General features: G+C 39.6%; 1 protein-coding gene across 6 annotated transcripts in view; it reads right to left on the bottom strand.

Annotated features, from left to right (window-relative positions):
• USH2A (usherin) overlaps positions 1-24,432 on the bottom strand; it is a 942,943-nt gene that overhangs the window by 695,354 nt on the left and 223,157 nt on the right. For all 6 annotated transcript variants that reach the window (XM_075595608.1, XM_075595610.1, XM_075595609.1 and 3 more), the window contains 2 exons: positions 19,251-19,395; positions 8,461-8,694 (listed from right to left, as the gene is read on the bottom strand). In XM_075595608.1, coding sequence (XP_075451723.1) covers positions 8,461-8,694; positions 19,251-19,395 — 379 coding nt within the window. The remainder of the gene's footprint in view (positions 1-8,460; positions 8,695-19,250; positions 19,396-24,432) is intronic.

The raw sequence follows: 24,432 nt of genomic DNA, 5'->3' as shown, positions 1-24,432 counted from the left end.
GGCTCCATGGGGAACTCTAACACCCAGCAGCCCCTGGGGCTTCTAACCACCTGATGCCAAGGAGCCAATGGAGTGGCCAGATCTCCAGAGGCAGAGAGATACATTTGGCGCGCAGAGGAAGGAAGGTCAGTAGGAGCTGGGACACGGACAGAGGAGGGTGTATATGTGCAGGAAGCAAGTGGCCCCTGTACTAGGCCAGAGACACCCCTAGGCACCAGCTAGGCTCATGTTCATCTTAGGTTGTGGCTGCTGTAAGGAAGGCTCCTTCAGTTAGGGACCTTGCCCCTTAGTAGTGTGTAAGTTCAGGCACACAGCTGCCATGCTGCGCGCCCCTGGCAAGTGTGGTCTGGGACTAGACCTACCTCACTAAAGATAAGAGACTATCTGTATGGTGAGATCACTCAGAGTGAGACCATCCTATTTGGAAGAGGACGCCATCCCTAAGGCTTCGGCGCTGGACACAGACGGATCCTCTTGCTATTGTTCTGCTATACTCGGGTGCAGGAGCCCCGGGCAGGTATACACCAAGTGCACCAACTATACAATCATCTAGTGAGCAGCGCTGTCTTACACTTGGGTGGGGTTGTGGGACTCTTGGGACACTTGGGTATAGGGTATGGGGTTATGGCCCTAGGAGGTCAGTATTATAGAGTGACACTATTGTGATGTTGTTGATGTAATTGTGTTGTACGTATATTCATATAGTAAACTGTTTAACCATAGACTGGTGTATATGGTTACTACTGTATATGTGGGTCCTGTGTCAGGGGTTATTCTTCTCACTCTGCTATGCATCTCTCAAACACAGATATTTGGCTGAACATGTTTAGCAGTATGACCCATGCATACTATATATAAAGTCTCTTTTATTAATATTTGCTATGATTCACTTGTGATTTTCTATAAGTACATTGGTTCAAGTGTTTTAAATGACAGACCTTACCTGCTTCACAGGTCTCTTTAATTTTTACAGTTCACTTCGCTATATGAACTAGCCAAAACCAAGCAAAAAACAAATAACTGAAGCAATAAAACACTTTTCTGAGCTTATTAAATACAGGATGTATACTTTATTTTGCAAACACAGCTCATTTGTATTTTAAAAGATAATAAATATTTTTTTTTGTGAAGCTGTTTCAGGGTATCTGTTAATCCTTAATTATGGGAAAAAAAGGGCTATCACGTTAGACCAGGTTATTTACACCTTTTTACCAGGATCATTCATTGAGCAAAAGTAAGTAGAGAAATAAATTGTAGTTTATTCAGCTTAAATCCGCATACACATAATGGAACACAAAATACAGATGAAAAGACGCACATACTGAGAGTCTGGGGTCGAAAACTAGACTTTCCTAGGTGCAGGGCACTCTACTGGGAGAGTTTTACCCAGACCGGGACTTCCCGGAATCTCCTGGAACTCAAATTGGCATGAAATCCCCCCGTTATGGGGTGCCTGTATCCTCCTGCAGGATTTAAATCCCCCGGTCACGTGACACGGGAGCTTTAAAAGCACAGGGGATACGGGAACCCCATAACGGGGCCTGTATCTCATAAAGTAGGGGGTCCCCGAGGCTGAAACCAATGCGGTTCAGCTCAGGAGACCCCCTGTTCATGAACACTATGATCAAAACACACATATCAATAAAAAATCATGAACCGCATTGATTTAAGCCTCGGTGACCCCCTGCTTCCCGAGTTATTTATTTATTTTTTAAAGCATAGGGATGTTACTCTAGGCCAGCGGGGGCCCTCGAGTGGTTCCCACAGGTGTCCGGGGGCCCTAGGGTGGCACCGCTGGCCTGTGGTACCAATCCTGTGCTTTAAAAAAAATGGGAAATAAATACACCCCCTAACACATACAGTACAGTAATGGGCAAATGTTCTATTATCCAGATATGGATAATAGTGCATTTGCCCATTTAAAATAAAACAATAAGCTGCAGAAAGAAAATAAATAAATCTTGCATTCACCCCTGCCAGGCTGCCACGATGAAGGCTGTCCTTATCCTCATCACGTCCATGTCCTCTGTTGCCACAAACAATACAGTACAATCAAAAATACAATCTAATGTCCCCTAACCCCTTAATCACCTTAGCGGTTATTAACTGCTATAGTAATTAAGGGATTAACCCACCCTCTCCCACTACTCACCCAGGAGGCCTAAACACCCTCCCCAGGCAGCTAGCCCCACCTTTCACCCATTCATTGGTACAGTGGGTATACCATGCTCATATAATATGGGCATGATTTACCACTATAGCAAGAAATGGGGAAGAAATTAAAAAAACAGGCCCAAATAAAAACCTATTACATTGCCAAACCAACACATTACTAATGCCAATCAAAGAATTGAATTGTTATAAAATATAATATGGGCATGATTTAACTCTATGCCAGTCAATGGACAAACTAAACAAAACAATTATAAACAAGAACCAATGCATTCAAAACAATCTCAAACTAAAAACAAAGAAAGAAGTAAACCGAACAAAATTACCACCAATCAATTAATCAAATCTAAAATAAAGACCAGAATAAACAATTAAAACACCAAAACAAAAACCATGAATAAATAAAATAAATATCTAAATAAAATGCATCATTCAAAATAAAAAAATAATCTAACATTAAAATGCAAACACCAATTAAAAGCCAGACATAAACTATTTAAAATACCAGAAAAAATTCTGAACACTACATCAATAGACGCAGCAAAAATGTAGCAATAGCATCAAAGTGAGGGGAGAACAATAGAGAAGAGTCATATATGACACCTAAAACACAGGATTGGGGAACTGGGTGAATTATAGTGTTACTGACTGTGATGGAAGAGGGCACAATGTGGCTTGACTAAAGTGGGATTATGAGCATCTCAGTTTTTGACATATTAAATTGAAGGTAGCTATCTGCCAACCAGGATAAAATTGATGTGACACAGTTGGAAACCTGGAACTGTACAGCAGTTGCGTGTCTGCTGTATATACTGTTGGTGATACTTGATGCCAAATTAATAAGGTCACCAAGGGAGAGAGTAAAGAGAGAAAGGAGGCATGGTTGTTCTCAATCAAGTCTTTGTTTTTCAGCTATAAACACAGTGAGAAAGCACCATTAGGTGAGAAACGCGTAGGAGGATTTTTGTACGATTTGTAGATGTGTTGCTGTTGAAATAAATCTGTAACTTTTTAACCGAACTTGTTTTTTTGACTGAAGCTGTGCTGCAGTGCAATCCCACAGGGAACCATTCTTCTCTATAAACACAGTGCATTCTGGTTCTCACTAATACAACATTTCCATATAAATGTGGCCATGGATAACTTGGACTAGAATTCAATCTTAGTATTAAATGGATATACAGTAGCTTGGCAATGCTGCTTAAACAAAAATTATGTTTAAAATGTTAAATTATTGAAGGAGGGGACTGCACCATAGAGAATAAGGAAAAAGAAGTGTACACAAAAGTACAGTACTCTAATGAAAAGTAAGCTCAGGAGGTGCAAGTACAAAGTTTTCAGGCAATGAGCGGCAGAGTTACCCTATGATGTGTGACATGGTGCAGCAGGATGCCCCAAATACCGTATGCTCGGGACAGCAGGATTTTCCAAGTGTGCACAAAGGTAATTGCAAGTAAGTACGTACATCCTACTGTAGGGTGAAAGCAGAAAGTACATCTGTGCTAATAAAAGGGTGTTTAGTGTTACAAGTACAGTATATTTAGGACAGTTGTGGTAGACAGCAGGAAGTTCTAATTATGTCCAAGAGACAGCAGGATGTGCACATACTGTATGTTTAAAAACAAATGCTAAAAACAAAAGAGACGCTTCACATGGCTGAGTACTTTCACCTTAATTCCACTTCAATATTGGTTGCCAAGTATAATTGCATATTTAAGTTAATTTTGCTTATTAAAAAATTTGAAAACTTGGCTGCAATAATTACTATTATACCATCACAGTTGTTCCTGAAACCACTTGTGCAATCAACATTGTGCCAATATCACTTTGATTGATCATAAAACAATACAAACTTAGGCTGGATAACCACTGATTGACTATAACCTTTACAATCTGAAGTTTCAAGAAAATGCATATGTTGAAATGAACTTTGCTTTTAGTCCATGATTATTGTGATTAACTGTGATTCATAACAGGCAATTAGAATTCAAACCCATAATAAATCATGATTATGTACATCATTCATAACCAACCATGAAGAGAATGGAAGGTACCATACTTCATCCTATTACCTGCAATGCATTCTTAAGATACTGCCAGCATGAATTCCAAAAGTTGCTAAGATATCACTGCATATTAACTTTAGGTTTCCCATACTAAACAAATGCTGGTTGCAATGATTATTTTATTTGAAATGTAATATTTTGAAGTTATTATACACATGTTATTTTTAAACAGAATCTAAAACCAGATACTGTGTTTTCAAAACATAATCTGTATTTTGCAGTGTTAAGTAAATCAAGTGAAATATAATTGTTCAGTGCACATTCTTGGTAAGCTTGAATATAATTTCAAGTGCCAGCAAGTGTCTTTCCATTATCAATCAGTATTTTTTTTTTTAAACAGTGAAACATTCCATCAGCAACACATACAACCAAATCACTCCACAATAATGACCCTCTTTAAAATTTGCTACGATCACCAGTGTGGAATGGAACATGGACAGCTGAGTGGTGCAATATTCCTACGTTTTGCAAAGGCTTTTGATACTGTTGACCACGCTATTACGTTAAACAAGTTCCAGTACTCTAGTATTCAACCTTTTGCTGGTTTATCTCTTATTTATCAGAAAGATCCCAATATGTGTCTATCTCAGGTTTCAACTCTAGCCACTTGGGTATTAGCTGTGAGCCCAAGGTTTTGTTCTAGGGTCCTTACCGTGTTCTGTCTTTATAAATGGACCTGTCCACAGTTTGTAAGACAACTTTTTAACTGATTTATTAAAGGTCAAAAAACTGGATCACTGAAAACAAACTGTTTTTAAACATTGACAGAGCAGTAACTATGGTAGTTAGGACTATGGCTACATTTCTAAACCTTCCCATGAGAGCTACTGTTCAGAACCAGCTCTAACACTAATCTTGCCTCAGGTACTAGCTTCAAATATTTGGGTACATGGCAAGACTCCAATCTAATATTTGGATTGCGTATTGACAAATTTACATCCAAAATGTATTCCAAACTGGGTGTACTTAATGAAAGACAAAGATACCCAATGCTACATACAATGTGACAAAATACATAGTTCAATACTTTAATGTTAGTATTCTTATGAATAATGGTCATTTAGTTAAACCCTTTGGCCAAAGCATTATAAGCCTGCATCCACTTCAATACATTTGGCCAAGCTCAGTAGAACTCCTTTTGATGCACACACACACACAATGGTGGGTAAAAAAAGTGACAAAAACCATCCACAGCAAAGCATATAGAAAATGGAAATATTCCTGTATGCTCATTTGCATGTCTTAGACAGGTCTGCAACCCCGCCTTTCACCATTATCACCCAGCACATAGCACTTCCATTGCAGCAAGTGATTCTGGGAAATGACATGCAAATGAGCACACAGTGCCACTTTTTGCTTCAAAACCATTTTTAACATGGTTCCCTATAGGCTTAAGCTTGCTGCATGGTCACAGCTGTGAGAACAGCCAGGGTTAAGATGCATAGCCAGTAAACCCACCCACAGACAGCCGTTTCGACCTTAGTGGGTCTCATCAGTGTGGGGTTGGTTATACCGGCTATGCAAAAATGAAGCAATGAGGATGGGTTTTACCATAATTAGTTAAGTTATGGTGGGTAAAAAAGTGACAAAAACCCTCCACAGCAAAGCATATAGCAAATGGAAATATTACTATATATAATGTGGTGGGTTCTGGTGTTAGAGCTTGCTGGAATTGTGTGTTTATGAATTTTCAACTGGGTGTACTTAATACACTAAATAAATCCTGCCTAAGTACATTGGTTACAAAGTGGATGGCAAAGCAGATGCTAATGCCAATTATTGACTATGGGGATTTACAGTAGTATATATTACAGCACCCTGAACCGAATCCACCTAAGCAAACCTGTCATTCTTTACGACTCCATATGCTGTGTTGTCTCATCATATAACTTCCGCACCAACCATTGTGATATGTTCATTGAACTTGGTTGGCTATCCATTGAGTCCAGACTCAATATACATCTTTCCTCTTATATTAAAATACTTTCTTTACAGGCTTCTCACCCTTACAAAAAAATCACATCGCTCTTCCTTCTCTTACCGAACACCCTACTTCTGGAACAATTTACCACAGTCTCTCAAGTCAACATCATTTTGTGTCAAGGACATATGGGAAAACGAGACCTGACACAAAATGGGGCCTATTCTTGTAGCTTCGATAACTTTGCTGCCATCTCGAACTGTTTGGCATGTTCCCACCAAATGGTTTGTCATTTGTGTTATCACGGTATTCAGAAAGACTCTGAAACAATTTCCACAAGTTTCAACCCGCGAGGTAGGAAAATGCTAATACCATACGGGACAGCAGTGATGGTATCTCAGCCTCTCTCAAAGTTCTTCCCTGAGCCAGCTGGCCGCAGTTTGTAAGAGATGCACAGAGAGAGCTGCACAGAGAGCCACATTTTCCTGCAGAGCTGTCACAGGCAATTGCAGTGTTTTTTATTTACATTTTAATAGCAGTGTACTGTAGCAGGGGGTCTCCGGAGCTGAACCACATTAATTGCAGGTCCAGGGACCTCTTGCTTCCCTAGATACAGGCCCTGGTATGATGTGCAAGTATCCCCTGTGCATTTAAATCTCCCGATCACGTGACGCATTGCATTGAGTGTCAAGAGGTTCCTGCTGTTGCTGCTAGACTCGGAATGGGAGGGTGAAGACATTAAAAGCAAGAAATACATTGATTGTATTTTTTTCATTGCGTGTTTTTTTTTTTGAGGTTGCCCATTGACTGCCAATGTGTATATATATATATATGCCCCTTTCGGGTACTATATACACCGTGACAAGTAATATATTTTTTGGCAAATGCTTGTTTTTATTTAATTGTTATGTATATTTGGTGCTTGTTTAATTTAATTATTGTGTATTTTTGGTGCTTGGTTTTATTTAATTATTGTGTATTTTTGGTGCTTGGTTTGATTTAAGTGTTGTGTATTTTTGGTGCTTGTGTTTTTTTTTAGGTATTATATGGGCAAGGTGTACTACTGTGCCAATCAATGAGTAGAGGTGGGGGTAGTTGCTCTGGGGAGGGTGGTTAGGCATCCCAGGTGGGTAGCGGGTGGAGAGTGGTTAACCTCTTAATTACTATAGTGGTTTCTAATCGCTAAGGTGATTAAGTGGTTAGTGGCCATTAGTTTGTTTTTTATTGTTATGTTGCTGTCACGGGGGACAGGGAGGAAGATGAGGATGGCAAGGAAGATGAGGACAGCCTTCATCCTGGCAGGGGTAAATGCTACTTTAACTTACTTTATGCTGGCTGGATAATGTTTTATTTTTAAAGGAGATCTGGATAATAGTAATTTTGCCCATTACTGTACTGTATGTATAGGAGGGGGGGGGGGGTTGTTGGAGGTAGAGGGGGAGCCCATTCATTGCCATTGGGGTTATTTTTGCTCCAGTAAAGGGCATAGGTAACCACACGGTTAATCAATGGGTGTATTGGCTAGTATTGGGTTTTAATGTTTATTGGGGGTAGTGGGGGTGAGTGGTTGTATTTGGCCCATGGTGGGTGTTTATGCCTATCCGGTGGGTAGCGGGAGGGGTTTACCCCTTCTTTACAATAGCGGTAGTAACTGCTAAGGTAATGAAGGGGTTAACTCCACACGCAACCCTCCCGCAAGACCAAAACACGCACCATGAGCCAAACACCACCTTCACCCACTCCCGCTACACCCAATAAACTGGGCACTGGTGTTTAACCCCATTCATTACCTTAGCAGTAAGTCGATAAGGTAATGGAGCTGCGTGTAAATGTATTTTTATTGCATTGGATTGAAGCCGGGGGTCTCTGGAGCTGGTTTTAATGCATATCAGCTCCGGAGACTCCAGGCTTCAATCCGATGCAGTAAAAATACATTTTCTTTCTTAAGTCCTACTCGCAAATCCGATCTCGAAATGTGCGAGGAGCTCGCTAGGTGAATGCCTCAATGATCTCATCGGAGATACTAGAATAGGGTAACATGAGCTGTAGCTGTTTTTCAGCTCCCGCTTGGTGTTTTTGAGCAGGAGCGCTACCGCTCAGGGAGAGGCATTTCCCAAATTAGTTAGGCAGGTCATCGGAGCTTTCTGAATCGCAAACTTGCCAAATCGTTTGGGAACTGCTCATAATCCTGGATGAGTTAGTTATCAAATTTATAGAATAGGCCCCAATGTATTTTTTTTCCTGGTAAAATATTTTATAAATAAAATAACTTCAAAAAGATAATAAAAACATTTCATTTACCTGTAAAATAGGTGTTCACAGGAAAAGTAGACGTTGGAAACTTGAAGTAGCCATTTCCTGGAAAACGAGTCCCTTTAATAAAGTCAGTTTTACTTGGTATTGTTAATGATGGCTCTATCCTTTCTATCTGGTACATTGGTGAAGGGCCATTAGGATCCAAAGGTGCCACCCAGGTCATCTTCATCACAGTGCTATCGATTCCATTGACTAAAGGTGCATTTATTTTTTCTGGTGCTACATTAAAACAAGATATTAAAATAACACATTATTAACATTATTTTAATGTTGCTCTTATTGGTAATATTTGAGGTGTACAACATGTTTGCAGCCCTTTGCACAGGATAAGCAAGCATCTTTTCAGTTTTTCCCAATTTGTACAAGACCCTCAAATAGGGCTTTTGCTTGAGAGAGGGCGGTTGGGGGGAGGAGGGGGGAAGCAAAGGGGGAGAGTCCAGGTTTACTAGAGTTCCAAGTGCTATATATAGATTCTCTTAAACCAACCTTCAAACAACACATGGAGAGACACCTGTGCTCAGAAAAGAGCACACCTGAGATACCTGGGACATATGTCAATAGGAGTTATTACAATGTACTTTGCATATCCTAAAATAGGGCTCTCTCCCCCTGTCCAGCAAACCCCATATTTCAGGGTCCGGGACTTCTTGAATGTATAAACATTCAAAATCCAACGTCTGCACATTCATGTGCAGGGAAAACAACGACAGTGTCAGGAGCATTCGCTCGGATTTTTTTACTGTACAAACCACCTGCAAATCGAATTTTGACACTCGCCAATCTCTTGACTTTAGTGGTCATACGAAATGCACAGACTAATCCTCATGGGTGGTCCATTCCAGGGGGTCCAGTTTGAGAAACACTGCTCTTGGCATTGTAAAAAAAAAATTACCTACTGGGAATTAACAGTTGCTGCGCCTTTCTTCTTACCAGTGCATCTAACTGACGCAGTACAGTATGCATTGTAAACGCTGTGGTATTTATTGTCGTACAAGCACAGTAAGCATTTGATGCTAAATTTGACAAGGAGGTGGTAAGCAAGATTCATAAGATTGAACAAATGCTAAAAAATATATAAGCAATATTATATGGCAGTGGTGTACACCTATTGTAGCACTGGTCTGATTGGAATTTGTACTTCAAACCTTAAACTAGTGACAGTATCTAAGAAATATGGAATGATATTCTGGAGACCCATGTACAGTATGCCACTGGAGGGCAGCATGACCTGTTTGGATAGTAAAGTGATGGTGATGGTAATAGAAGTAAGAGTGTGCAACTATAATTCATTACAGGTATGTGATTAAATGTAGCCCTTGGTGAAAGATCGTACTATACTTAATTTACAACTTTGTCATATTCTCTTCTCATGCAGCTTAATTATATTGGCAAACAAGATATTGATTGAAGTGTTATGTCAATTTCATGTCCTGCAATAACCATGCCACTGTGATAGCAGGTAATGTACAGAGCACGGTATCCACAAACAGATGAGGCCAAAATAAGTGTTATAAAAACGAATACAAAAACTAACTTACATAGTCAAACAAAATTGTTATGGATACTTTAAAATAGACTTTTATAGCAGAAACAAATTACAATTCTGTAATAACTTGCTAATACTTTCTAAACATTGTTTAAATATATATCTATATCTATATCTATTTTTTTTCCCCTAGATGTTCAAATGCCAATTAGATACAAACTCCTTGGCTTTCATTGTGAAAGAAAAATCTACTTTTATCATCAAGCATGCCATTGGATTCATTTATATCATTCAAATTAAAAGTGACATAAGGCACGACATTCTCAATGTGCCAGTGAAGTGTCAATGCCATCATTTGATTGTCTTAGCTGTACAACAATTTAATAATGCACAACATCCTATAAAACGGAATCCAAGTGCAAAGGGTAAAACCCTTACTGCCGCTACTGGTGGCATGCAAATGCATGACTAGTAATTGTGTTTGGAACTTATATTTTGCTAACAACTATGACAAAAACAAATCTTCTTTAAAAGTCCACCATTAATGAATGGTAGTTGCTTGGGCTGTAATTATGGCATCCCTACTACCCAAACCTGAAGCTTTTATAGGGCTTTTGCAATTAACTACTTAAATGCATCGTAACACTTGCTTCTCTGACAGGGAAGTATTGATTTTTTAATCATTTTCAAGTCTTCTCCAGCACAAATAAATGTACTACAGTTGCAGTTAATGCACTGTGTACACACATTAAACACTGGCATGACACAATTTATTATTTTGTGATATATGGAATACAGTAGAAGCATAATGTAGCTTTTGTAAAAGTAATGCCTTTGCTAAAACATTGTCTCCGAGATATGATGTCCCTGTACTTAAAAATCTGTGCTTTGGAAAAAACTACATTGTCAGGAAAACAAAAATAAGAATGTCTGTACCAATGCATGGAGGAATAAAATAATTCTGAATGATGAAGAAACTGTCTATTTTCCAAAAGGTGTCACTGTAGCACCTTTAACTACTCATTCCTAAATAACTTTTTTATTTGCTACTGTAGGTGCTCTGAGGGCCTGTTTTTTTTTATCAGGGTATTTTAAATTCAGGAGTTTATTTATACAAACTGTACATTTAGCACCAAACTATATATAAAGAAGCAATTCTTGTGGTTTATCACTTTGTAGCAAATTCTAAAAAGTGTACTACGACCTGACCTATGAATCACCAGGATGTGGCTAGCAGTGGTTATTAATGATGTTATAAGCACAACAAGGTCCTGCCAATGATACAGAAATGTACAGAAATGTGTCCCATACGGGTAAGGTATGTTTTATTATATGGATTGAAATGGCAAACCTATACAATATTCACTTGGGAATAATAATACCTGATTTGTAAGATCAAGAATGTACAGTATATACAGTACTCTGGCATTGTAATAGTGCAAAAAGGCTGATTATTACACTGGAGCATCCTCACTCTGATGAGACCCAACAGTTTGAAGCAGCTGTCTGCATGTACAGTAGGTTAACTGGCTATGCAGTTGTATCATGCAGGCTGTGCTGAAAAGCTGTGCAATGCGGCAGGCATAAGCTTACAGGTGTCCATGGTAAAATGGATTTGAAGCAAAAGATGGCACTGTGCTCATTTGCATATAATTTCCCAGAATCCCTTGCTGCAGCGGAAGCAATGTCTGCCAGGAGATAATGGTGAAAAGAAGGGTTGCAGACCTGTCTGAGACATGTGAATGTGCTCACCAGTGATTTTTTTTAAAATCTGCTGTACACTGGAGAAAAAACGTAACCAAAGTTTGTAATCCGCTTCCATTTTAAATACGTGTAATTATTTTATGTACCCTTTTCAAATATTGACAAATTAAAACAGTATCTAAAAAAAAAAAAGATTGAGACGGGCACGTTGCTAAATGCCATTGTATAACAGAGGGCACCAAAAGATGAGACAGATGGCCCATACAGCTGATGTTTAAGTCACAATTCTAAAAATAAACATTGCAGAGGTCATTTGATATTTTACCAGTAAGCCATTTCTTCTTATGCACAAAATGAGGTTGGTAAGCGAAAAGCAGTTAATTTTGTTTTGTTGAAATAATATCATTTTAGTTTTAGAATCGAAGACAGATGCCAGCATTTCACTGTGAACAGATGGTAATTCTATCTAATAGTGCATCTCTGTATTAGTAAGGTCTGTTGTGTATACAAACCGTAATAAACACTAGGTAAGAATCAAAATAAATTTTAATTGTCAACATTAAATTCTGGCAGCCTTGCTTCCAATGATATGCAATTCCTTTTCTCTAAAGTCTATTATTTTATCAGGCTTTATCGAAATGGCAGCAAAAGCTTTTCAATTCATATTTCTCCTGGATATAAGATCACTGCATTTATGTATGTTTTTAATGCCCCAAATGGGTCTGTACAGAGGCACTGCCCCTGCTGATATTGTTTTAGAAAGGAAAGGTATAATTAGGAGAACCTTGAATATTCCTGTTCTCTGTGTGTTCTCATTGACGATACTATCATTATCCCACTGTAAGCCAATTTTAGCAGTCTCGAATTTCATAACAATTCCATTGGGAACATCTTCGCTGTCAGGCACATTTGCTTGTACATAAACTATACCAATAGAGACCCAACATTTTCATTACTGTCATGAGTCATTGGGCCACAGGATTCCTTCATTACTGCTGCCCGTGTGGTGCTTGATCAATTTGCCTAAATACTGGAAGTGCTGTGCAACATTTTACTTTGGTAGAAAGGAAAGTTTTCAGACTCACAGTCTGTGGCAAAGTACTGCACCATGTCTATCAAAGAGAACAATTCCATTGGCTTCAACAGAAAAAAATAAATATTGTGTTGATACATTTGGTTAATGCTTTGCAGCCATAAGATTTTGATAACTGTTCCACATAATGGGCTGAAAGAGTGGCTGTGAGTAAAGGAACTGACTCTGACAACAATGACACTGAGTTTGAAGCAGGGGAGCCTGGTTCAAGTCCCAGTATCAAGTCCTTGCAAACTTGGGCAGGTCACTTTATCTCCCTGTGCCTCAGGCACCAAAACCATAGATTGAAAGCTCTTCAGGGCAGTTATGTGCAAACTGTTATGTACAACGCTGTGTTGAAGCTATTGAAGAAAAAACTATTATTATAATGTTGAGAACAAATGGAAATTATGGTAATGTTTCTAATTATTTTATTATACTGCTTCGGCCCCTCCTATCCTCCGACTTTCCCGGAAAAATGCGGGGATGTCCTCTGTTTCTCACGGAGTTTCCCGCGCGGCGGCCGCATCATCAGACAAGCGCTAATGGCGCTTATCATTGAAAGCGCCCGCGGAGCGGGAAAACTGATGAAAAACCGCCGCGCGTCGCCGCATGTTTAAAAATCCCGCGGTGGCGGCCGCAGGAGGATAAAAGCGGCTGCCACTGTAGGCTTCATCATGAAAAACACTGGTTTCAAGTATTAAAACTGCAATCCCTTCTAAACCATATGCAGTTAATCATTAGGCGGCAACACTTTCATTTTTTCTGAGGGGAAAGAACAGTTACTTTACTAGCCCCAAAAACTACATATCTCTCAGGTGCTATCACATAAAATGGAAGGCAAGAATTATTGTCATCAAATGACTGCTAAAAAGTGACATTACAAACTAAATGTATTTTTTCATAAGGCAATATATTGGATATATATTATATCAACATATATGTTTGAAAAATTGTAATTTTTTTTTTTTTTTTTTACAATAATTTCAGATTTACACAGCTGGTAAACTAGAAAATATAGATTTTTTTCACCCCAATATATATATGTGTTTTCATAATCATTGGAATGTTTTCTAGGGCAACATTAAATAAGGAGCATTTGCAATAAAGGATTCTATCAGCAAGACTACACACAAACAGTGTCAATATTTAGTTTCTCGAGTGCAATCTACTGTAGTAATAGTTTTCTATATGAAATTCTGTCCACTGTGTGCATTGTGTATCACTGTGTGCATTGTGTATCACTGTGGTGCAGGCTTTTTTAAAATATATTCAAAGCAAACGGATTAGCTGTTATCTATGCATGATATTTACAGTAGCAAACTCTCAACTGCTACATATAATCAGTTGCTTTTACTGTCACACCCGTTTGGGGGTAAAACAGGAGCAAAACTGGTGCAGAAAACTAGATTTAACTGTCGGAAAAAAACAGTGATTTTAATTGGATCAATTTTTTTAGGAACTTGATGCTGGGTTTTTGCATAAGTTTTGCAGCTGCGAGATAAATCATTTCACTGAAACCTATGCAATGTTACTATTTGATAAATCTAGTGCAGTATTTTGTGCCCAGTTTTGTAGCCAGGAAACAATAAACATAGCAAAGTCATACTAGACACACAGGGGTGGCAGCTCGTGTTAATTATAATGTACATGTTGAGTGGGTGAAATAACAAAAAGCAATTTCAATAATTCACAATAAACATTAGATATGGAAGGTGCACAAAAAGCCCAGGCTTCTCTGTCTATAGATATGCTGAACAGAACTATGGAGAGTACATTGCTGCTGTTAGTCACTGATGTGTAGATTATTTAAGGCGTACTCAAAGAAACTAGTAAAGAAAAGAAAATATTTCAGCAAATCTTTGACTAATTCTTCCAAACAAAATATGTTCCGGGAAGGTTTTATTAATTTTTGCGGTCAAATTTAAAGCAAGACCAAATTTATAAAATATGTATTGCTTCTGCCATATGGGACAACCAACGACTCACCAACCGATTTAAGATGCAGCATATTGCACTGACCATATGTTACAATGCTGTTGAATGGCTGAGTGATTCATGCCCGTCACATTCTAGTATATCAATTAAAGCTCCTTGAAGTCTGCATGATTTGTGTCTCTGTTATTAAACCCTGCTAATTCATCCCACTTACACATCCGTTATAAATCTCTAGGAGTGCTCCATGATTCATGGCAATCTGTGAGCATGCTACAGCAAATTCTTCTCCTTGTAATTAACAGTAAATTGTTTTACTGCCATGCAATGAATTTTTCAGTTATATTGCAAATGAACTCCTAAATGCACGGTTATTTCCTAAGAACTGACTTATATCATTAGGCAATTAAAAAGTATTGCCTTGAACCAAAAGCTTTTAATCAAGAGAAATACAATGTAACCATAGATTAAAGACCATGGAATTTTAGCACCATATTAAAGGAGTCATTTAAGTTACTTTACAAAAATAAAACAGAACAACAAGAAATATGCTCAGATCAGATAGTGCATACATAGTTTTGCTTCTGCACTTTTTGCTGAGGCTCAGAGAACTGCATCGATGCAATGTGAGAGCATTTGCTTATAGATAGATTTTGAAGATGATGTTGTTTATCTAAGAAGTTACTATTATTACCAAATTTTTCAGCAGACATTACACTTTGTTAATCATATACACTGTAGTCGAGAGTACAGTCTTGAAATATCTAATTGGATAATTAGCCAAGCTGAATCGTCAGAGGGTTCCAACTCTGCTCAAGTGTTATTGTCAAAGGATGAAGCAAATTCATTGCAGCTTGTTTCTGCAGCTCTTTTAGGAAACTTTGATATTTTTTTGTTTCTTTACATTATTGGCATTAGCTGCAAATCCACAGGTCCACATATTGAGTCAGTAGTTTAACAACAAATGAAATTTCCTTCAAAGATGGAAAACTACAGTAATTGATGAACAGGAACAAGTGTGTAGCAATGTAATTTTTATTTTTTTAAGGCAGCGCACATTTGCATGAATATATTACCTTACTGTTAGCACAAACCAGCCATACAACAACTTAAAGAGGACTTCTTATAAATATCAGAGAACAAATCAAGAACAATAAATGCAGTAATAAAACAAAATAGGCAACTGTGATTGATAACTGCATGATTGATTAGTTCATTCAGGGAAAAAGTGGTCAAAAAGAAAAAAAGCAAAGCTGCCTGATCAAGAGTTGTAAAAAAAGAGAGGTTATGTATAAAAAAAAGTCACCCAGGCTGAAAAACTGCACGTGCAAAAATCCAGTTCTTTTCAGTTGTATAATTATTATTTTATAAATCTGATGCTGTTTGCAGAATTAAAAAATAACCAGTTTAAAGTTTACACTCCTATGTCGAATTTATTTACCCACTACCACACGAAAAGTGACCTTTACAAATAGTAATTTCCATAATGCTGTAAGGGGAATTTTATGACCCACTGGACATGCTCTTACCCTCTTGACTTTGCCCTATAAAATATGCAGTTCCATGTACTCTCTGGTGTCCTGTTATCAAAGTCATCCTGCTGAAAAAGTGGAACAAAACCAACTTTCTATGGGATACTATTTCTTCAATAAACCTGGTGCTGTTTTTAAGTCTCTTGTTGCCCCAGTTTTGCCGCTGTGGGACTTTGATAAATCAACACTTTTCTGTCTTTCCCTATAGACCAGGCCTGCACAACTCCAGTCCTCGAGGGCCGCAAACAGGCTAGGTTTTCAGGATATCCATACTTCAGCACAGCTGGCTCAATTAGTGCCTCAGTATGTCTGAGCCACTAATTGAGGCAGCTGTGCTGATTTATGGATATCCTGAAAACCTAGCCTGTTACGGTCCTCGAGGACTGGAGTTGTGCAGGCCTGCTATAGACCACTTAGATTATAAGCTCCTAGAAGCAGGGTCTTCAATTCTCCGATGTTTACTTCTATGCATAATGCACTTTTACCTATCTGTATTATTTGTACAGGGGTCATTTATCAAAGTCTCCAAGCTGCAAAACAAAGTGAAATAAACTGCACCAGATTTATTAAGAATAACATTCCCCTTGGAACTAATGGGATTTTGTCGTCTAATAAATCTGGTGCCATGTTAAAGCACCAGTTCTGCCTTGGTTCTGCAGCCAGGAGACTTTAATATATAGCTCACCACATGCTTTATATAATTGTCATAATTAGATAACGAATAAGATCTTGTGAATATAGAAGTTTACACTGTGTTCATACCTGGTTGCTGATAGCAAGAAAATCACGGTAAATTGATTATTTATAAAAGACAAACTTATAATAAATTGATAGAAATATCACTAGGATACGCCCTTTTGTTACTCATAAGACAATTACAATCCTAATTCACTCACTCATCTTGTCCCGTTTTGACTACTGCAACCTTCGTCTAGTTGGCATCCCCCTTGTCTATCTATCCCAAATCCAATCCATCCAAAACATTGCTGCCAGACTATCTACCTCACTCACTGCTCCACTATACTAATCCCTACATTGGTTTCCCATATCCCCTAGAATGAAATGTATAACCCTAGTTCTGACCTGGAAAGCTCTCAACAACACTACACCCCTTACATCTGAGCCTTCGTCCCCAAATATACCCCTTAATTCCCCCTATGTTTTTCCCATGACATCCGCCTTTCCTACTACCTTATTACCTCCTCTCACTTCCTTCTACCAAACAGCTCCTATGCTGCTCCCTCTCTCTGGAATTCCCAAGCACATACCATCAGACTCACCTGCAGCATTCAGACATTTAAAAACACATTGAAACCCCACCTTTTCAAGGAGGCCTATCTGACATACCCCTAAAATCCACCATCCCCCGCCCCATCCAACCCTATTGCGACCAGCTGTGCAGCCGGACCAAGCGCCACTCTAACACTCCCTAACAAGCATACCCCCAAACCTTAATGGGATCAGCTTTGTGGCTGGACCTTACTCCACCCTGAGGCATACTCTGTCCCACAATGAGCAGCCACTTTACTTTTTGTTCCAACATTGCCCCTTATTCCCTCTAGATTGTAAGTTCTCATGAGCAGGGCCCTCATTACCTTCTGTATCTGTTTGTGCATGGTTTCCTTTTTTGGCATGTAATTCTGTGTGTGTAATATACATAACTCTGTACCCCCACTGTACCGCGCTGCGGAATATGTTATAAAAAAATTATAATAATAATAATAGATTTTACTACAAAAGCAATACAGTATATCTACACAAACCATGGCGTATACAATACATACTGCTCTCATTAATAATTAGAGTAGCTGAGTTAGCTGGGAACTGGGATACTTTTCACCTCTGGTATGAGGTGATCTACAAAGCAGCACAAACGTCTCAAATTGCTGTTTTGACAATCGGGAGGAAATGGGGAATGTTAAAAAATACACTAGCAAAAGAGCAATGGGTGGTAGTTTGGTGTAGTGTAAGTGATCGACTTCCATTGTATCAAAGTCTTGCTGATGCATCACCAGGACAAAACTTGAGCATAAAACTGCACCCGATTAGCAAAGGGAAAATACACACTACTTTAAAAGTAATCCATTTTATTTTACATAAACCGTGCTACTTTTGCTCATGTGCAGCTGGATACTTTGACAAGTACCGTAGACCTCCAAATAGTTTTGGGATCCTACATTTGCTTTGAGCGGAGAATACTTTTTTTAACCACTTCTAAAAAAACAATTACAGACACTCCAAAACCTATTCTACATCAATATCTTTGATATAGCAAAAGAGAAAAGCAAAGGTACAATCAAAACAAATATTTATTTCAAGAATGGCAATACATTACTCAAAAATTGCCATTCCTCAAAGGGCCCATATGGACCACAGAATACCGGAATGATTTTCATATCATAAGGTATGTTTTGTTTGCGAAGACTGTTTATCGTGAAGACACCAACTCTCAGTGCTCCACTGATAAAAATTTCCAGGTTCAATTATATATGATTTGTAAAGTGTTTCTGTGCCTTAGAGTGTTTATGTACAATGTGATGTTATGCATCCTACCAGTTATTTAAAAAATGCAGAATGAAGCTGAGCAGAAAGCAGCCCTGAGAAACATACAGTAATTAAATATAACATTTGATTTTGCCAACATTGGCAGATACAGTTGCAAAAATATCAACATGACATTCCATGCATAATCTGACAAAAATGCACCATTTATTTAGCATCAAAGGGGAATCCAAAACTACATCACATTTTAGACTACAAGACAGACTAGACAGTCCATCAGCATCATTACCCCACAAGACCCAGAGGCAACTCTAAGTCAACCAATACAGCTGCTTGAAGAATCTGCCAGGGAGCCAGATGCAAGGGTTGTTGAAGGAAACTCTTCCATAAATTAGCATCTGTGTTCTTAATTGCCATAAAAATGAGAGAGAGAGAGAGAGAGAACGCATGCACAGAATGCGCTGAAGCAAATAGCAAGGCATGCTACGTTTTCACATTTTCAGTAAAAACCTTGAAACCCCTAATTGAGTCTTTTTTTTCTTACCTGCAGCTAACGTCTGTCCCGTGCCAGGTTTGCTGGTCACACAGCCAACTGTATTGCAGAGAGTAATTGTAAAAGTGTACGCATGATATGTCTTTAATCCCGTCAATATGTAAAATAATTCATGATCTTCTGCTACATATAATACCTGGAGGAAACAAACAATAAGTTGAACTTGATGGACATTTATCTCTTTTTACAACCATAAAACAAATTGATTTAGCTTGCTGTAAAAAAATATTAAAATGCGTATGTTACCCCTAATTTATACTAGTAAAATAGAAGCCACTGGTTTGTTAAAAGAAATGAAAATAGGGAGGCTATAACAGCACAACGCTTAGGGATTTTGTTGTCAGGTTTCTTAATAACGCTTCTGACAAAATGGTCAAACACCGCTCAAAAAACCTGCAGAAGAATACGATGAAAAACCTCGAGCAGTTGTTATCCAGAAAATGGTGCTGTCACTGGGAAGTTTACGGGTAACATTTCACACCTGGCCATTTTTCCACTGTTACAGGTGTACCATCATTGAGTAATGGAATGTCAGGTACTTTCTCACACACTGTGTAATACTGTATCCCCTCTCTTATTTTGTTTTAAAAATGTGTCATACATCTAAAAACAGTCCATTCGCATCCACAATTGTAGCTGTGGAGATATTGCTGTCTACTCATCCTCATCTCATTTTGATTTCCTTTCAGTTACCTGCATATATAATTCTTGGGTCATTCAATATTTCTTTTTTGCATAGTAAGGTAAAGCATTTTGGGAGTATAAGTGACTGACAGTAAAAGTCACTGAAGGATTAAGCTTGGACAAAAATGAAATATACTACTATGCTTAAGGAGTACTGTACCTGTAGGTTAGCGGAAAGAACACGTTACAGATGCAGCCAACATTATTGCAACCCGCGGTGCTCTGCAGCCGAACATACACAATGCACCAGCGGGAGAAGTGGCCATTGTTTTTAATCCACAGTGCGTGAGAAGGGGACAAGGCTATTGTCATATTTCACCTAGAGGACGGTACCACAGGTTTCAATAATTTGGGCTACATCTGTATTTGAAGCAAAGTATTTTGAATCCCAGCCTGGGACAAGTTACCTTCTCTCACTGTGCCTCAGGCAGGAAAGTTTGATTGTATGCTCTCCGGAGCATGTACCTACAAAATTCTATGTACAGTGCTGTGAGCATTCTCAGTGTTCTCTCTGGAGGCTCCACTATGGATCCATTAAAACCTGTCCCTTTTAATTAGCTTCACATCCAACAACAGCACTCTCCTCAGTCTTACTGCCTCTTAGTATCCCCACTTTGAAGTCTTATTGCTCTATATGCTAACTACTGACCAATCAAAACGTAGCCTGTTTCTCCAGACAAAAGCCAGGAAGTGGGACTGAAAGATCCAACATTGTCAACATTCTTGCCCTTCTAGTTTAGGGTTATTACATACTGCATAAGATTATGTTTTGATAGGGAAAATAGTCAGGGCAATTAATTTCTATTACAATGTGCTCTTGTCCCTTTCCATTCACTATATATATATATATACACCGTTGTCTAATTTTAGAAGGTAGTTATTTAATTACATGTAATAGGTTTTTTATTTAAGAGTTTTCCTGAGCTCTGTTATCTCCCTTCCTGTATTTAAATTATTTCAATCTTTGTGGTCCTCTTCCTTACCAGCCCACACTCCACACTTTGACTTACAATTTATCTGGCCCCTTTTTCTTTTTTAACTTCTTAGATCATATATTAAATATTGTGAATCTATTTTATTTATAAATTATTTTTTTTAGCTATGTAGATGTATCTATTTTGATTTTTTGATAAGATCAAAAAGCCTCAGATATCTAGTAGTCAATCATGGAGTGTTCACACATTTGCATAAACATGTTCATGCACTATGTGTGTTAATTGTCTGTTCATCATAATGATCTGTGTTTTCTTATTATGGTCCCTTTTATGTTTATTTTATATATATATATATATCCTTTATTAACACTCTGGGACTCTTCATTATCACACATAGACTGTCTGCAGCCTGTTTGTACTTTAGATAGGTAATCATTGCCCTATATAAACTGGCATTCACTACTACTGTCTATCCTTGAGAAAGTCACTGATCGTGATGAAACGCGTTGGCGTGTGACATCAGCATGCGGTGACGCGCAATCGACAGGCTGAGCTAGGCCAGGACTGAAGTTTGGTGTGCTACTATCAGGAAGTTTTGCAGTTTCACATCTACCTCTTCCCTCTGCTCCTTGTGGCGCCGCCATAGTTGATTCACAGCAGCCTTGTTTACCAGCTGCTGCTGCTGTGAACGCAGTGAGGAGACATCTTATCACCACAGGAGGACGTGGCACTACACACTCCACAAGCTGTTAGGAGTACCGTTGTGCTTCATAGATCATCACTGCATTAGAGGTATTCTGTGGACTGTTCTCCCACACTGACTATTGACTTTTTACCCACTGATCCTGGCCACCTGTCTGTCCATCCATCTGCGCTGACCCGCTGCTTTCACAGATTGTCTCAAATGATTGTGTTTTTACCTACCATGTGAGTATAGGTCCTGGTGACTACTCTATGCTTAAATAAAGATTTCCTCGTTTTTTACAGTAGTATGCTATGGAGCTGGCGCTTCTTTTTCTTTCTTTTATATATATATATATATATATATATATATATATATATATATATATATATTTATATATACGATATTACCTTCCTTGCGGCAGGTAAGTAGAGACAGCACTCCAGTAGAATGATACAAAATCAATGTATTCAGGCATGTAGACAAAAACGAGATGCCCAGCTGGAGTGCTGTCTCTACTTACCTGCCGCAAGAAAGGTAATATCGCTTACATTATGTGTATGGGACAAGCACCTTGAACTTATATGACTATTTTGAGTGCCATCAACAGACTTTCCATATATATATATATATATATATATATATATATATATATATATATATATATATATATATATATATGTAACGGGTATCCCCCCCCCCCCCCAATCGCAGATATAGTGTGGGGTGAAAGGGAACATACAATGTTACCAGGTGTGTGGTGCGTTACCTGTTGGCTCACAGGAGGGCTGAGCTTCCGCCACAGGGAACCTGGGGCACTATATACTAGGGGTAACCACTTACTCAATTCAGCGCCTCCACCTGCGATGGCTCCCACCATAGGGGGAGTGGTTCCTCGCAGGACACATACAAATAATCAATACTCACACACAGTGATATATATAATAACTAATAGCATTTACTGGGAACAGCATATAACACATATCACAGCAATAACATCATAACATATCAGAACAGGTGTCCCTCTCTCGAGGGGACACTTACTGCGACGTCCCGCAGGACGCTTCCCCAACACCAGGTGATCCCACCCAGTGTCCAAAGAACCCCACCCAATGTCCCGCACTCTTGCAGAGAGAGGCAATGGGTGACTGCGCAGCCACAATTACACTAAGGGCCCGTTGGTGCACTTAGAACTGTATAGTACCTGCCGAGCACTCCGGTGCTCGGATCAGCAACAACTTCACAAAGGATCAGTCGTAGGATGATGTTATCTGATCCCCAACCGGACTCTTTGCACGCGGACCGCCGAGGGCGATCCCACCCTGGAAACAGTCTCTGAGGACCCCCACTTGGATCCGAACCTCTTAGCAGGAACCGCAGCATCCGCTGTGTCCCTATCTAATCTACCCTACTGTGACAGGATCCCTAACATAGGACCTGTCCCTACAGCACTAAGTGACACGCGCTATACTATAGGCCGTCCCTACAGCACAGCAACCTGCAATGGCTTTGGGGGAATCTCCTAGGGGTCTACAGGGGTTAATAACCTGCCCCACTCCCCTAACTCTTCCCAGTCCTGACTGTTACTAAACTAATCCCAGCGCCTGCAGCAACAAGCTGTGACCCACTGGATGTGTGCAGCCAACGTGCTACACAACACTGTGCCTGCCTATCAGACCTCACAGCACTGACAGCCGTGACTCTGACAAGGCAGCACTACACTAAGGGCAGCGTCCCTATCTTGGGCCTCCCTCAGCACTTACCCTCTAACCTAGTGGGGAGTTGGGGCCTACCTGGGGTGTGGATACCTATATGGGTGCAGGAGCTGCACTCGCTCCCCGCACCCTTCCTTCCCTCACAGCTCCCTGACTCCAACTGACAAACCTGAGTGACAGGGTCCCTTAACCTATGGCAGTCCCTGGCAACACTCACTATATTGGGGTACTTAGCTATCTCGGGCCCTGGGGGTGCTGGCCTACTACAGGGAGTTCCTGACTCCCTGAACCCTACCTCCTTCCCTTGGCTGCTCCTGGCTCTGACTGACAAAAACCCTGTCTGCACACAACATTGTTGCAACTCTGCAGCATGAGAATCTGCCAGCTCTATTGGCTTCAATGCTGCCTGTGACAAGGGTGAAAGTGCATTCCCCAGAGGCTGCTGGGAATTGTAGTTCTTGCTACAGCTCTTTTCTATAGGGACCGCGTGCGCGATCTTTACTGCGCATGGGCGAAGCGCGTGCCACAACCAAGAGGGCGGTGCCCGCCGGGAGCAGTTGCCGTCCCCTTCCCCCACTGCCACAGGGGTAAGGCAGAGGGCAAAGGAAGATCAGGGGAACCGGGGGTGACCCCCTTACATATATATATATATATATATATATATATATATATATATATATATATATATATATATATATATCATATTATCAATTAGCTCATGAAAAAATATTTTGTTTACAAAATTAATAAAACTTACACTCTGCAAACTTCTGTTTCACAGAATATGCCTAATTTTACAGCGAAATTGTAAGTGCGATTTCATTCCTTATAAATTTTTTGATACCAGATCTATATTATGTCCGTTTCCTATATTAGATGTGGGGCTACACTTGGGACACCATCCAGAAGAGGGGCTACACATGCGTCCCTACGGGGTGAGGGGTACACACGGGTCACCACGGGGGGAGGGTTACAAATGGGTCGGGCACAGCGCCGTTCTTGGCGTGCATGGGGAATGTCGGCACGTGGGCGGCTTTTGCGCCCTTCTGCCACTTCAGTGGGTGTGGGGAAGTGTATAATTGAGAGCGTAGAAGCTGGCTAAATCCCTCCTGTAGGAATGGGGATTGCGTTCAGCACCACCGGCACTCAGCGAGGGT

Source organism: Ascaphus truei, chromosome 4 (assembly GCF_040206685.1).
Source record: "Ascaphus truei isolate aAscTru1 chromosome 4, aAscTru1.hap1, whole genome shotgun sequence".
Taxonomy (NCBI): Eukaryota; Metazoa; Chordata; class Amphibia; order Anura; family Ascaphidae; genus Ascaphus; species Ascaphus truei.
The sequence above is the reverse complement of the archived record's forward strand: the minus strand, read 5'-3'. Positions and strand labels throughout refer to the sequence as shown.